Source organism: Physeter macrocephalus, chromosome 11, assembly GCF_002837175.3.
Source record: "Physeter macrocephalus isolate SW-GA chromosome 11, ASM283717v5, whole genome shotgun sequence".
Classification (NCBI taxonomy): domain Eukaryota; kingdom Metazoa; phylum Chordata; class Mammalia; order Artiodactyla; family Physeteridae; genus Physeter; species Physeter macrocephalus.
The window spans coordinates 155,070,052-155,086,336 of NC_041224.1; the positions used below are offsets into that span (position 1 = coordinate 155,070,052).

Below are 16,285 nucleotides of genomic sequence, written 5' to 3' on the forward strand. Positions count from 1 at the left end.
GAATGTAAGTCCAGTGTTTTTAAGCTTTCTGTTCCCAGGATTTGCTGACAAATCTACAGTCTAGCAAAAACTGTTTATATGTGTGTTCTGTTCTAATACCTGCACCCCATTCTCTTCTCTAGAAACTCGTATTTCTGACACTCTTTTTGGCAAGAGTCCCATAGGAGAGGAGTCCTGGAGTTTGATCTGGTTGGTCCGGAGTCAGTAAGCTCAGCCTTGATGAAGTAAGGGGATATATGATGAGGAATAAAGTATCTAAACACCAAGATAGTAATCTTGAATAAAAGCAGCTTTGGGGTATTTATAAAGAATATGTTCTACCAAATTTAATTGTGGTTTTTTGGTTAGGGATTCAATAGAGTGAGAATTCAGCAAAGCATCAAATTGATCCTATTGTCTCTTAAAGCTTGATTTGAAAAAGTCAGTTTATTTAGAAACAGTAGCCAAAAAAACATTTAGAGTCTTAAATATTCTGAAAAAGGTAAGCACTGACCCATATTCATGAAAGAGCAGAGGAAGAAAATAATCAACTTTAATGACTCTTAAATGAAAAAGAATCAGAAAAGGGGTCAGGTCATTTTCAATAAGAAAGCAAGCAGCTTATCTTTGTGGAAATGTAAATAGATTTTAAATGTTAAGAGAGGAAAATCAGGGTTGTGTCAGTACATGCTCCCCCTACCCACCCACTCACCCAATCAAGAAAACAGTGAAACAGCCTCTTTAACAAGTGGAACAACTATAAAGGTGTTTTGAATAAATGACAGAAGTTAATTCAGAAAATACTCAAGCCAAAAACAATCTATCCAATGGATACTGATACAGCCTCAAAAAGCAGTTGCTGAAGACAGCAAGTTGAATAATTTTAGAACTGCTACATCAGTCACAAAGCTTATAATTAAAAGGGTGTCAGAAAGGCAATGTATTGGCCTACAGAAAAGAAAAGCAGGTTGATATCTTAGCAACCAACTAGCAAATAGCAGTAATAGCTATGTCATGTGTCAAGTAAACAGCACATCAACACAGGATTGTTATATAAAGAGTGAGGGAAGCATACAGAGTTAATGGCACATGGCTTTTTTTTTTAGGCTGGGTTTTGTTTACCTCTCAGAAAACGTTAACATACCACTTTAAAGCTAAGTTTTTTGCTATCTTTACAGATATTAGTGCATGTTACTACATGGTTATAGTAAAAATGAAATTCAGAATATGTTTTATATCAGTAATGTCACACATCAGTGCCGTTCTTAAAAAAAATAATTCTTCGTCACTGTTAGGAGTACATGTTCATGATTTTGCTAACAGTTTATGACTGCTGAGTAATAATGTAGCTAATATTTACTGAGCACCTACTGTACGCTAGGAGTGTGCTGAGAATTTCATGTATGATTTTACCTAAAACTTAGTACCATGAGGTAGGTGCTATTTTACTATCTGTGTTTTACAAATGGAAAAGCTGAGGCCAAGGGAATAAGTAACTTGCAGAGATCAGAGCTGGTAGGTACTTGAGCCAGAATGACAAGACACTCCAGAACTCATGCACCTAACCACAGAACTCTACTTAGGAAAGGTATTGGTTGAGGGGGAAAGTGAAGGGGGGCAGGGGCAGCAGATCAGATAGCTGAGGATAAAGTGGGGGAAAGGGAAGGGGAGAGATGACATTCTTGCTTGAGGTACTCAGTGCTTACTTACTTTTCAGACTTAGTTAAGGAGAAGCAGTTGTCAAGGAGATAGGAGTCTGAGCCACAGAAATCAGTAAATATGGGGAGAAAAAGGGTTTTCTAAGGGAAGACTCTAGGACCTGACGTTTGTTTGAGGGGTGATGCTGGAGAATTCGGAAATGGCAAAACAAGAGTTTGTCAGTGTGAAGGGTAAGATTGTTAGAAACAACCCCGAGAGACTCTTGGTAAAAGAGAAGGCAGACTCCTCAGTGTGAGTAGATGGACATGTGAAACTGATGGGGTTTGGAGTGGGTGTTCCTATACCGTTTTCGTTGTCTGTACCTGCCCTCAGCGTTTCATCAGACATTCCCTTCTTCCTCTGGGGCCTAGCATCTGGTTTTCTAAAAGAATATGATTGAGCGTTCAACTCCTGGACACTTGGTTATACTCTTTAGGCTTATATAGTCTGAAAGAGATTCTTCTGGTCTATAGGAATTGTCTACCCCTGAAAAATACCCTTTTCATGAATTATCTTTTTCCATGGGTGAGCACTTAGTACACATTTTTAAGTATAGGTACCATGATCTACCTCAGAGATACAGCATGCATTATTAATGCTCTCAACTATGTAACCAGAGCTCAGTCTTTACAGTGTGTGTTGTATATACTTAAATCTGACCAAGAATATGTTTATACTTTCATGAGAAGTATTGTATTTGCCATATTGTCGCAAGCCTCAGCCTGACAGAACTATAACTTTAGCTCTCCCCCTCATCACTTTATCTCATATCTTTTCTGATTTTCTCAGTCCTGAGAAAATGATCTTACATTGTGTGAAATACAAATACACATGTATTATGTGAAATAACAAATTACCTAATAGAGTTTGTGTAAAAAAATCAATGGATTTTTAAAATTTCTGTTTTGTTTTGAATGCATGCATCATCAAACTATGTTTGATCTGCTTTACAGAGCAAAGGTTCAAAACTATAAAAGAAGAAAGAATCAAAGATTATGAACATTTACACTTTGCTGTACACCAGAAACTAACACAACATCAACTATACTTCACTTAAAAAAAAAAAAAAGATTATGAACATTTAGAATATATACTTCATCCAGGAAACGGGTTACCAAAATTTCAGCAAATTTTATAAAGATTTTAAAAGAAATATTTTCTTAAAGGCACATGTAAAATTATGTTATGGAAGCCTTATTTTAAATTATTTTTTCTGAGGATTCTATATTACGTCATTGAAAACAAAGACAATTTTTAAAAGTGGACCTGTGTACCTCCCTGGGACTGGGGTGTAGAACTTTATTAGAGTGCTGTGCTATCGCTGCCAGGTATACCCTTTCTCTGATGGAAAGAAAATGGCTCAGGTACCCCTTATATACCTAGGAGATGCCTTTCACCTCTTCACTGTATGAATCTGGTCTGGAGCTGTGTATACTATATACAACCATGTTTGAAATAAAGGGTCCTAATGAACATTTTTCTGCATGGAATGCCAATTAACTGCCTGCTTTCAATTAATCATTGGACATTAAGTCCTCAGTAGTGCCATCATCTTAAACCACAGTCCAGCCCCTACTGTCCAACAAAGAAGGATTGGACAGTTATGCAGTATTTTACCAGACACTGAGCATGTCTAATTTGGGAGAGAATAGTATCCACATACACCTTGATGGAAAGAATAAGCAGGCCTTTGGCAATGTTATGACTGCTAAAAGAACACAATAACCATCTCAGTTTATGCTCGAATGTGTTCCCACCATACTTGGTAGAAACAGAAAAATATAGTAAACTAGAATTCTTCTGTTGGCAGAGCATATATATTTATGCATTCTTGTGTGTTTAGCTCAGTGGTTAGAGAACACTTCCTGGAAAGACTGCAGTACCCAAATGTTTTCAATCTGAGCTTGTACATTTCATCTAATTGGTCCCTGGGACAAGGTTCACTGCCCTGGAGGTGGCTTGGCTCAGTGTTTAAAACACTAATGAATTTCAGGTTTGGGACAGAAAGTGGCTGTTCATATTGGACAATCATGTGAACTTGGAATTGTTTCCCATGAATGTCTTAAATAACTATGTAATGTCACTCTGGACAGCAGGTTCTTCTCCTTTCCCCAAACACAGATGCCTGATTGCCCTTGCTCAGGATACTCAGTGCTTGCTTGCTTTTAAAACTGAGTTTTGACGGAGTCCTTCGTTTTTGTAAAGAGAACATTGTGGGAGAAAATAGGGCAAAGATCATCTGAGTACAGTTGGATGTGATGAAGGACACTTACAAATAGCCTTAAAGCAACCCCAAAAGACTGGTTTGGGCTGAGTATGTTTGTTTTGGTTTTCCTCTTAGCTGTTTGGAGTAAGAGAAAATTCAAAAGAAAGTCGTCTTTCCTACCTTTTTATGTTGATACATCTAGCAATAATTTAGGGATTTCATCTTATCTGATCCAGCTGACCTGAAAAGTCAAGGAAGTGGAGTAGTTAAATGTGGAAACTTGTTTTGCACAGAGGGAAAAGAAGTAAACTAATGAAGTCACAGACACCCCTTAATCAGACCACAGAGCTCCAGCTCTGTGACGCCTATCCTGGCCTGCACACCTTTGGCATGCTTTCAAAGACTTGATTCTGACTAGCTGGGAAGCTAGATACAGTTACTCAGCTTTGCAGATGTCTTGCCTATATGCTCAGAGCAAGTCACAATTTGTGTTGGAGCAGTAGGTGAAAGAAATGTTGATTTCATGAATTCCTTTATCTGTGAAAGATTGACCATGGGCTGTAATGTCCTTATGGAGCAGGAGAATTTCCATTTCTGTGTGATGCTGTATTTGTCCCATTTAAGCCATCCATAGTCTGTGCAAAGCCTCGCATCTGGGCTTCAGTTTCCTCCTTCCTCTTTTAAGCAGGGTAGGCCAGATGAGCCCCTAAGGCCCTTCTGGCTTTCATGGTCTGAAGTTCAGTTTCTTCTGCACATAGGAAGTTGGGGCATTAATTGCATTGGTCACCTAGAGACTGTTGGGGTTATTCAGCTGATAAACTCTTCCAGCAGATAAATGTGAATGTACAGCAACACTCAGGTCCTGCAGAAAGTTTGTGTCGGCTTTGCTGGAACGATCAGTGGACATCCGGGTGATGAAGCACTCCTAAGTGCCAGGCAGGGGTTGTCAGAAGATAGTGCCGCATCAGTGCTGGATGCTCACCGGGGATGGTGGCCTGTGTGAGAGCATGGGCGGCAGCATGAGGTGGCCCACATGCCACCTGGCATCAGAAGGCCATGGGGTCCTCCCACTCCTGACTGCCCCTACCAACCCAAATGCCCTAGCCTCACAGCCTTTGGCGACTTATCTTACAGTTCTAAAACTTCTGTTGGGTTGTTTTAAAAATGTTTCAGGGTAAAAAGCTTAAAGATAATGTATTTGAAAGTGTCTTGCAAATAAGTGGAGCTTGATAAATAGGTAACTCAAAACAGCAATTTATAAAAACCCCAAATAAGATAGCCTTATCTGAAAGAGGAAGGAGAAAAAAAATGACATTTGTGTAGTGAGAAACATTGCACAGAGCACTTTAGGACATGTCTTTTTATCCTTACAACCTCATGTTACAGATGCAGAGACATCTGCAAGTTCCCAGGGTCACGATACCTGGAAACAGTGGCGTGGAGATTCTTCTGGTTCCAAACTGTTGTGTTCCTTTTACAATATTATATAGTTAATGTTAAACCTCTGGTAATTCTGGAGAAGGAAATAAATGATCAAAAATGGTAATGGTACCTATTTGAGGGGTTCCCCTTATACTCTTTTTATGTGACTACAGCTGTACTGGCTGCCATTTAAGATAAGCCCAGGAAACCCAGGCCAGTCGCTCCTCACTTTGTGGGACCTTAATTCCGAAACAGCTCCTGGGGATAGCTGGAAGATTTGAATATCTCTGGGATGTCACTGTCCAGTTTCGAAATAATTTTGTAAATGGGTTTCTTCCAGGAAGGATCTGAGTCTTTGCCTGCGGAGACAGCCCTGAAGAACTCCTGTAATGTCAAGCTGGCGATTTCCAAGAAGCAATCTGGGACCTGCACTCCCAAAGAGACCCACAAGGAAGAAAAGACGTGAGGCTGTGAAGCACTGGCACCATACAGACCTCACTGCCTGATGCTGCCTGTTCCTAGGGTTGTGGGCTGCTCAGAGCATCCCTGCTCTACTCGCCCCTGACTTTTGCGGAATCTGTTCCTCCCTCATCAGATACATACCTTAAAATGATGGTACTGATGAGACAGCCCCGGGAGAAAGTGTATTAGGGACACTCCCTTTGTAGGAGTAGCTGATTCCACTAATGAGTGACGTTTTTAGTAAGTGGGAAACTCTGACTCTGAAATTAAATCTGTGGTTCAGAAGGGGTTTTTAGTATTCTTTTCCTTAGTGCCTCATGTGGAAAGAACGGCCCCCAAGCTTCCGACTGTCGTACCTCATTCTGCCATCTTTTGGGACTGGGTTCGAAGGACTTGGAATCATTCCTGCTCCCAAAACCAACCAGGAGGCTTGCGGGGGTGGAGGGGGCCTCAAGAATATGTTCCAGGACCTCACCCAGACTGGCACCATTAATGATGGGACATCCTACAGGGCCTCCAGATCCAGCCTGGCCTGGGGCTTGCCACCACTGCGTGCCAGATGACGCCCGCACGTGGAAAGACGTGGCAGCGCTGCCTCCCATCCACATGCCTTGACTCCCACGAGCCTCACAAAGGAGGCATGGTCCATTTTCCCCACAGGTAGGCTTAGGTTTCCAAACATATTCTGATGGAGCGTCTAACCAGCGATTGCCAGCAGTTCTTCCCTTTTTTGGAGGTGTCAATACACTGCTCTTTGTGATCACAGTCAAGTGAGAAATGCAAGAAGAGGGAAGTGTAGTCAGTGACCAGACACACCCAGCACGTGCAGAACGAGATGCCAGCCTCACAGAGCTGTCAGCCACACACACGGAGGATTACGAGTTCTCACCAGCGACACTTAGGCCACTTGCTCACCCCTTACTGATGCTTTACCTCTATGATGCCACCAACGTGCCTTCACAGAGATCCCCAAAGGACTGAGAAGCTTGAGTATTGTTTATTATTTCCAGAAAGGATTTGAGGTGACCTGCCATGGAAGACCCACAGATAAAACTGTTCAAGGGAGGATGAAGATAAAAACCAAATGATGGAAAGAACAGAGACTGTCGTAAAGAAAACCTAGGCCAAGACTAGGTGCTGCAGCTGAGCCCTGCATGCAGTCCTGGGCCTCCTGGCGCTAAGGTGAGAAGGTCGACAGGCTGTTTAACTCGGTCATTACAGAGTATTGTCTAAAATGGCATAACAGCTGACCTCTGGCCAAGTTTATGAATAAAGACTGGCTGTACAGTCAGTTTGCAGCATCCATCAGTTGCCTAAGAGAAGATGTGCAGGCTGTAATCTTTGTGGATGGTACAGAGATTGGCCCCAGGCTACCCTGCTCTCAGTGATGTAAGGACAGACACGGAAGGGGATCTTTTCTAAAACTCCAATCACAAAGAGAAGGCACTCATCAGACCTCCTGGGACCCAAGCACATGATCTTACCTCAAAGTCGTTTCCCTTGTTATAGTGCATATTGAGAGCTCGAAAAAGCTCTGAGTTGCGGAGAACCACCAGCACTTTGGGATTTGTGACACCATCTGAAATTGCTTGCCGGGCAAATTTCTCCATTTGGATATAATAAAACTCACGAAAGTTGCTGAACCACTTGATCATCTGGGAGGTAATGCAGCGGTTGAACTGTACAAACAACAGGGTCCATGAAGTCAGACGTTTGCCATGAGGTGCTCAGAGTCAGAACTGTCAGCTTCCAGTTCAACACAGGGGTTAACAAGAATGGCTTCAACCAACACTAAAAAGGGCTTTCTTTAAAAAAGAAGCCACAGCTATTTTCTAAGCCTATAGTTACACACAGAAAAATCTGAATTAGCCATAATGCCCGTTAGAAAATAATTGTATTTTATAGCCTAGATTTATAAAGGTTTTCCACTCTTGAAAAGTGTGACTTTGGGAGGGTCCAGGGTCAAGACTAGTGTGGTCCCAGCTTCTGCTGCACCCAGGTAGATTGCATGGCAGCCCCAGAGCCCTCTGCCAGGTAAAGAGCCAAGGAAAGGGGTAAACGTGTAGATCAGAGAGCCATTTACTGGCAACTCAGAGTTGCAGAATGAATCAGAACGAGAGCTTGGTGCAGGGATCAACCAAGCAATTGGATATGAGGGAAAGAGCTCAAAAAAAGCAAAGGGATGTTATAGATACAAAGCATTAACAGCGCCTAACCCAATACCCAGGGTAAAGGAGACCCTCAGAAACTTTATGGAAACAGGCAAGGCCTGGTTCCAACCATCAGACCTTGATTTTTCTTATTGTCCCATTGATCTGTATGCATCTTCAGTCGGTTTTAAAACACAGCAGTTTGAATGTAAAGTTGACAGGGACAGTGTCCAACTCTTGATACACTCTTTCTTTTTCATAGTGTCCCCAGCAAAGACAGAACACTAGGCCAAAGACGCCATTTCCTAGTGGTTCTTTCTAACCCTGCCTCTCTCCCCATGTGTTTCTGGGTATACCTACAGTTCAAAAGCTTAAATTCAGACACCCAACTTACCTACCCCCAAAGTTACCCCTGATTATTCAGGCAGTTTCTCAGCCCAGACCAAAAATGCCACCAATTCCATCCACAACATGAAGGGGAGCTAAAGTGCACATACGATGACCTAGGACTTGCCTCACATGGGAAAAACCCGCTGCCACTTGGGAGTTTTGCAGAGGCTGAAACTCAGTTGAAGGACTTTACCTGAACATCAGGAAAATAAGCCTTCAGGAGGTTGGAACTGGGATAGCGTGTGAAGAAAAACATTAGTTTGGCCTTCTTCAAGTGACCAGGGTTGAGGCCCTCCTGGATTTACCCCAGGGTCAAGGAAAACTAATACCCGTTCATCAAATAATTTTGTCCAGTTATCCAAATAGTAAATTGCCCTGTTCCTTATGGTATCTACTTTATTTTTTTCTGGTTGAATGATGTATTTGCTCTGTTTTTCTGCCTCTAGCAAGTATGATCAGATAAGCTTTTTCTTTCCAGATGCTGAATACCATATATGTACAGTAAAGTTGCAGAATTTAAAGAACATTTTGATGTGTAAAGTTCTATGGCATATGTGATATCAAATACAGTTTGTTGTACTGTGTGTGTGCTTTCACAATACGATGGGAAGAGACGGCAACTCTCTCCCAGATAAACCATTTCAAAACCTCAAGTAGAGATTTACTTCTCTCTGCCTCAGTTTCCTCATCTGTAAAATGAGAGGAGTCGACTAGACGGTCCCCATTCTGGCTCTCATCATTGCCTTTGCAGTGTTGACGCCAACGAGCATCTCTCCAGACTGAGTACCAGATCACAGTTAACCTTGGCTCACGAAGCTTGAATTGCTGGGTTGCATCTGCTCTCCATTTGCCTGGCAGAATTTTCCCTCATCCTTCCTGTCTCAAATCAGATGCTCCCTCTGCTGTGAAACCTTTTCTTGCCAAATTAGGCCTTCCTTACCCTGGGCTACCAACACTCTTTGTATAAACGTTTTTTTGTAACAATGACATTATTGGAATTTTACTGCACGTTTGTCTCCGCGTTTAGACTGTTGGCTCCTTGAGAGCAAAGACCTTTTTCTTTCATCTTTGTATTCCACATGCCTAGCCCGGTGCTAGGAACATAGTAGGTGCTCAATAAATGTTGGATGAAGGAATGAGTGAGCGATTAAATGGTCAACTTTAATCCATACACAAATATGGCAATTCTATTCCAACTCATTCCTCACTCTGGGAACAGATTCCTTCCCCTTTAATAAGAGTAGGGGGCTGTGGTGTGAAAACTAGCACCAGGGTGGGAAGGAAATAAAAGATTCTTACACGAGAACACCTAGCATTCCCAGGAACAATCCTAGGGCTGAGTGACAAGCATACAGAGTTACCCTGGAGCTCAGGCCTGAGAGCTGTAGCCTTAGGACAATAAAGACTTCTCAGTAGGATATGTCAGTTTACCCGAAGGAAACCAAGCAACTAATTATAATTACAGCTGGCCAGGCACCCAGGCTGCTGTCCAGGAGGCCCCTGCCCCCTGCCTCATTGGCCCTACTTCTTATCCTTCATAAATGCTGTGGACAGAATCCTGGATTGAGTCCAAAGACCCAGTTTCAGATACAGATTTTGCCACCAAGACCCTGTGTGACCTTGGGCAAGCCACTTACGTTCTCTGGGCCTCATTTCTAAACTGTGGAGTGTATTGGTTGAAGCTTGTGCTTGGCAGTCAGATGCTGGGTTTGAATCCTGTCTCTCATGTGTCTGTCTTTGACTTTGGGCAAGTTATTTTGCTTCTCTGTCCCTGCCTCCCTGATACTGATCTAGAGTGGATGCTTGAGGAGGGTAAGATAACACAGGCCCATAATCCCTTATCTGAAACGCTGGGCCAAATGGAAGCCAGACTTCAGAATCCCTGTTATTTTATAAAGGTAATATGGTGCATGTACGATGTGTTAGTTAACACCCACAGCAGGGTCTGTGGCAGGAGTCTAATCCGTTTAATATTCCCACAGCAAAATCAATGACTAATTATGCTAAGTGAGATAGTCTATAAATAGCCTCCCATCAGTGCAGGTCAGGTTTTGCAACCAAGTGAGTTCCCATCAACCTTAGGGGAAAGAAATCATAGAGATTTTCAGAGCGTTTTGTGTCTCAGAATTGTGGCTAAGTGGTGGCGAGCAGGGGAGCTGCCAGTGCCACGGAGAAGGTGTGCAGTAAATCATCGTCTCATCATCATACCTGCTCTGCCTGTTTCACAGGCGTATCATGTGAATGTGAAGGTCCTTGAGAGCAAGAACCTTATCCTTTCATCTTTGTATTCCACGTGCCACGTGAAGAACTTGCTCTTAGGTGGCTTTCACGGCCCAGAGGAATAAATCTCTAATGCTGGAATGAGGGAATAATTGGGGCCAGGAGGCTGCCTGGGGGCCCCCAATCATTCCAAAGGTGGCCAAGTACCTGACCCGGGCAGCCAGGCTCCGTGGGTGGCCCCCGAAACCTCCTGAAGCTCTTGGAGCCCAATCCTCATTTCATGAGGCAGGGCCAGGCACACCCCTGTGTGTGTATTTCTCAGGGCCAGGTGCCTGAGAAATAGCACACCCCTCACAGGGGAAGGACAGCAGAGAATCTTTGGGGCCTGAGTTCTTGAGGTTCTTCCACCACCTGACTTTGACAGAGAGTCTTAACCAGTAGCCTCTTATCAAAGGCCCGACAGATAGCTTTCCTCACAGACGGCTATCACCTGGCGAGAGATTCTATGTTGATATCTCTGTGCCTACCGGTGGCTGGTGAGGTGCTCTCAGCGTTGGTTTTGTAGCTGCTCACTGCCTGCCAGGAAAGCAACCAGCGGTGCCAGAGCTTCGGGAGTGTTTCCAACACCTGTGACCAGCAGGGGGTGCTCATAGCATTTAGGACACAAGGGCGGGCCTGGCGTGGTAGTGAGCTGGCCCCACCCCATCCTGCGCCCTCAGCACAGCTTGCCAGGTAGAGGGCCCCACTGTTCACACCTGCTTGTGTGACTCCACAGACACAAGGAGATGCGACTTAAGGCTGTCTCTGAGAAGGAGCAGCGTGAGCTTGGCTCCCTAAAAAAAAGCAACATCCAAAATATGTTCTCAGGAACTTGAGTCCTACAGATGCCTGTTGGAAAAGGGTCCTTTGGTCATATGAGTTTGGGGCTGCATACATTCTCCTCTTAGAGCTTTTCATTGGACTTAAGCATGGCTCTGAGAAGTCCCGCAGTAATGGAACTAACCCAGTGTTTATTTACCCAAGCTACTTTTTCTCCTACTTCAACAACTGTTAACATCCTGAGGGAGAGTTACTCTGAAGAAAAAACTGTAAGAGTGGGGTCTGCCTAAGGGTTGCAAAGATGATGCAATAAGATTCAGACCGTTGGGGCTTCCTTGGTGGCGCAGTGGTTAAGAATTGTGTGACTCCACAGACACAAGGAGATGCGACTTAAGGCTGTCTCTGAGAAGGAGCAGCGTGAGCTTGGCTCCCTAAAAAAAAGCAACATCCAAAATATGTTCTCAGGAACTTGAGTCCTACAGATGCCTGTTGGAAAAGGGTCCTTTGGTCATATGAGTTTGGGGCTGCATACATTCTCCTCTTAGAGCTTTTCATTGGACTTAAGCATGGCTCTGAGAAGTCCCGCAGTAATGGAACTAACCCAGTGTTTATTTACCCAAGCTACTTTTTCTCCTACTTCAACAACTGTTAACATCCTGAGGGAGAGTTACTCTGAAGAAAAAACTGTAAGAGTGGGGTCTGCCTAAGGGTTGCAAAGATGATGCAATAAGATTCAGACCGTTGGGGCTTCCTTGGTGGCGCAGTGGTTAAGAATCCGCCTGCCAATGCAGGGGACGCGGGTTCGAGCCCTGGTCCGGGAAGAACCCCCATGCCGCGGAGCAACTAAGCCCGTGCGCCACAGGTACTGAGCCTGCGCTCTAGAGCCCACGAGCCACAGCTGCGAAAGCCCACGTGCCTAGAGCCCGCGCTCCGCAACAAGAGAAGCCGCCACAATGAGAAGCCCACACACCGCGACGAAGAGTAGCCCCCGCTCGCTGCAACTAGAGAAAGCCCACGCGCAGCAACGAAGACCCAACGCAGCCAAAAATAAATAAATAAATAAAAATTAAAAAAAAAAAAAAAAAAGATTCGGACCCTCCCAGACCAGCCTGGGCCCCGCAGCCTTCCCCATGGGGGCCTCCTCTTCCTCCACATGTGCGCGGCCTTAGGCTCTCTCCTCAGCTGCGGCTTAGAAGCTAGTCCTTAAACTGAAATCTTCTTACTCCTTTCAGCTTACCCCTCAGGTCTAGTCCCTGCAGAAAACTTCCCCTTTCCCATCTGCTCCAGGAGTTTCTGGTCCCTCGTCTCTTCCCCGTGAATTATCTGGTCAGAGCAGGCCTTTTGCCTGTAGAGCCAAGAGGCTCCAGGAGCCATGCCTCAGGTGAGGCCATTCCTTTGACCCTCTCTGCCAAGGTATATGGGCAGCTGACAACCAAATGATGGGGTTTTTTCCTTCCACAGGGTATTTTGGGAGCCAATTTGGGCTTAAAAACAGACAAAACCCTTTCAGACCCAAAGGACTAAGTCAGTAGTGGTAGAATCTGATGTGTCACCGAAGAAGGTGACGGACCCCTCCAAGCATCCTTAAATCCCAAGATGTGGTCACCACTTTCTCAGGAACCTAACAAATAACGAGCCACAGGGGAGGGAGGCCCAGAAGCAACGTTAAGAAGACCACCGGGAAGGAAGAGCTGTTCCCTACGCTGGGTAGTTATTTGTCCCCCCACCCCATCGTCCAGACTTCCTGTCTCTCTGGGCTGTGACAACGAGAACTTCGATTACTAGTAAAGGATATGTAAAGGGCTGAAGAGAAAGGAAGTGCGTCCGTGACAGCCTGCAGGCCACCTTGCTCCATTTTCACTGAGGGAACGAGGGGCAGTCTTTCCAAACAGGTGGACTTGAAGAGCCAGGGGCACTGTTGCTGGCTCAAAGCCAGTGGTCGCAGTTTGACAGCCCCCCAAGGTCGCAGGCCCGCCTCTGAGGAGGGGGGACTCGGGGGGGATGAGTCTTGCGGAAGATTGCCCCTCCAGTGGCCGCTGGGCCTATGGCCCAGTAGCTGGCTGAGAATCTGATCTTCCTGGATGTGGACAGGCACAGTCAAGGGACGGTTTGCTGGGGGACCCTGATAGGGTTTGGGGATCATTCTCGGAGAGACAGGGTACCTGGGAGAATCTAGAGGCTTGGCCAGAGATAAGTTGCCCAGCGGAGCCCCTGTCTGTGGCTGGGCCCTCCTGGGCAAGGCAGCCGGAGGAAGTGGATCTTTACAGGCCCCTCCCTCAGGAGGCGAGGGCTCGCTTCTACCGTCTGGCAACAGCCCCGGGAAGCTTCTGCCCAGGTGAGTCAGGTGGCCTGATGGATCCAATAGCACCTTCTGTAATACTGAGTCCACAGCCTGGGATATGGCCCCCGTCAATTCTTTCTTCAGAATCTCCAGCAAAGCTCGTGCTCCAGAAGGAAGGAACCTGGGTTCCTCAGACTGGTGTCTGACCTCAGACACTCCGCGTTCCGCCACCCTGGAGAGGTCCCCGCTGGAACCCTGGTGGTGGTCACTGTACACAGCCCAGGACCTAGACCCAGAGCCATTCCTCTGCTTTACACTCAGAGGGTCCTTCCCTGTCTCTGAGCCTCCCGGGCCCTGAGCTGTGGCCTTGGGCTCGGCAGCCTGCAGGATGTGCTCCTGCAGGTGTTTTAGCTGTTGCTTCAGCAGGTGAAGCTGTTCTCTCACCCGAGGGCCCCCCTTCCTGCTTCCCCGGTCCCCGGTATGGCCTGGCTTCAGGGGGCCTTGCTGCACGGGAAGGTTCCTCTTCCGCTCCCGGGCCTTCTCTGGGCAGCACGGGCTGTCCCTGGCTGGGGCATCGCCTGGCAACGGAGGGTTAGGGGAGAGGCACATGCCTCGGACGATGGTCTCTACTCTGGCCCTCTTTGCCTGGATGTGCTCATCCCAAAACCAGTCGGGGTCAGCGAGGCTGGAGCTGGGGACCTGGCTCCAGGGAAATGGGGAGTCTCTGCCCTGTTCTCTGGGGGACGGGCTTCTTCCATCTTTGGTACAAGGTTCTGCCAGGTATGAGCAGGCCCGGGATGGTTGAGAAAGCAAGCTGAAGTTTGGCTCCATCCCTTGGCTCCACAGAGGCTGTTAGTCAGGGTACCGTGAGAGAATTCCTCCCCGTCAGGTCCTCAGCTGGAGGTGCACCTACCGTGAGCTGGGGGCTTCTCTTCACTAAGAGGAAGGATTCAGACTCTGCGATGCTGGGGCTTACCCACCTCCTGGTCAGACTCTGAAATTAGAGACAGGAGAAAACAGTGCAGGTGACTTTGAGCAGTGCTTCTCAAACTTGTACGTGCAAGCAAATCACCTTGGAATCTCGTTAAAATGCAAATTCGGAGTCTGCAGGTCTGGAGTGGGGCAGAGATTCTGCCTTCCTAACCAGCTCCCAGGTGATGTCATTGGTCCAGACCACACTTTGAGGAGATTCTGAAGAGCAACCCTCCAAGGAGAAGGTTCTTCTCCTGCCAGGGCATAACAATAAAATAATCTGTAATAATAATGATAATGGCAGCTAACTGCATAACTGGCATTGGGCCAAGAACTTTACATCCGTTACCTAATTTATGTCTCATAACAGCTCCGTGGGAATGTGGTCAGTCCTATTTACAGATAAGGAAACAGGCTCAGAGGAGTTAAGAAGTTACCTCCCTAAGGTCATACAGCTAGTAAGTGTCAGGCTGGAGTCAGAACAATATTTGTCTTGATTCAGAGTGACTATCTGCAACAGAATCACCCCGGGCACTTGTTAAAACAAGCAAATTGGGTAGGCCCGCCAGTCCTAATTAATCAGAATCTCTCAGTGCTGGGGCAGGGCAGTACCTGCCTTTGAAACAAGCAAACTAAATTTTGAGAACCCGCTGTTGGACCGCTATGCTATCTTGCTCCTGGAAGTGTCAGATTATGTATTTCTCTTACAGCGTTTCACAGCTACTTTTTAAGCATCTACTATACATCAGGCCTTCTGGGCGCTTGGAGAGTTGGTGGTGAACAAGACAGCAGAGTCTTGCTCTCACAGAGCTGGGCGTGTAACAGGGGAAGAGAGAATAAATAAGTACATTTTCAGGTCGTGCTAACTGCTGTGAAGAAAAAGCACAACAAGGGACTGGAAATTGGGATGAAGGTATGGGGAGAAGGAGAGAGCTATGTTAGAAAAGACTGAGTAAAGCTGTTTTATTCCCATGAATATCAAAGTACACTGCACTTGAACCAGGAGGCTTCCGGTAGCAGGTATGAGGCACTTTGAGTTTACAAAACATTCGTTCGTGTAACGTCATTGCATCTCACACCAACCTTGAGAGTCAGTGTAATTCTCCCATTTTATAGATGAGGAAACTGAGGCTCAGTGAGGCTGAGTGTCTCTCAGTTACAAGATTCCAAGTCTTCTGATGCAGCCACACTTCAGCTCCCTCCCTGAAGATGAAAAGACCTGCATAAGAGACCGACCTCTCTGCCTGTTAAAAAGTTTCATCCTTTCCTAGAAAAGGTAAGTGGATTTCTTTTTTTCTCTACAAATTTTCACTCTCGATTGCTGCTCTAGTCCAAATGATGGCAGGAGAGAGCTTGCTTTCTTCTTCCCACTTTCACCTGAAGCTTACTTGGAATTCTCTGCTCCAGGAAATCTCAGCTCTTCTGCATCCAGTGGGTTCTAGGCAGTAGACTTGACCACAGCCTCCACCTGGAGCTGGCAGGTGACTGGCAGCCGCACAACACAAGCTCTCTACGAGCAACGTCATGCCAAGTGCCAGGGCGGAGGGTGGGAGGTGGTGGCATCTGCCGTGCCAGATGGGAGAAGTGCCACTGAGAGAAGGCTAGGTTCTCAGGTCAGAGTAATTAGAAGATTCTGGCTTTGAGTAAGTAAAACATTTGTAAATTACTAAAAAAAAATAGGGGGCT

The 16,285-nt window shown here is 45.9% G+C and overlaps 1 protein-coding gene across 1 annotated transcript; it reads right to left on the minus strand.

The window, feature by feature from the left end:
* Nucleotides 1-4,260: 4,260 nt before the first annotated feature.
* On the minus strand, nt 4,261-14,458 carry PROX2 (prospero homeobox 2). Its single transcript, XM_007117110.3, has 4 exons — nt 13,147-14,458; nt 8,501-8,610; nt 7,252-7,446; nt 4,261-5,731 (listed from the first exon to the last, which is right to left on the minus strand). The coding sequence occupies exons 1-4, from the start codon at nt 14,456-14,458 to the stop codon at nt 5,546-5,548; spliced, it is 1,803 nt and encodes a 600-aa protein (XP_007117172.2). The 3' UTR covers nt 4,261-5,545.
* Between the last annotated feature and the right edge of the window lie 1,827 nt (nt 14,459-16,285).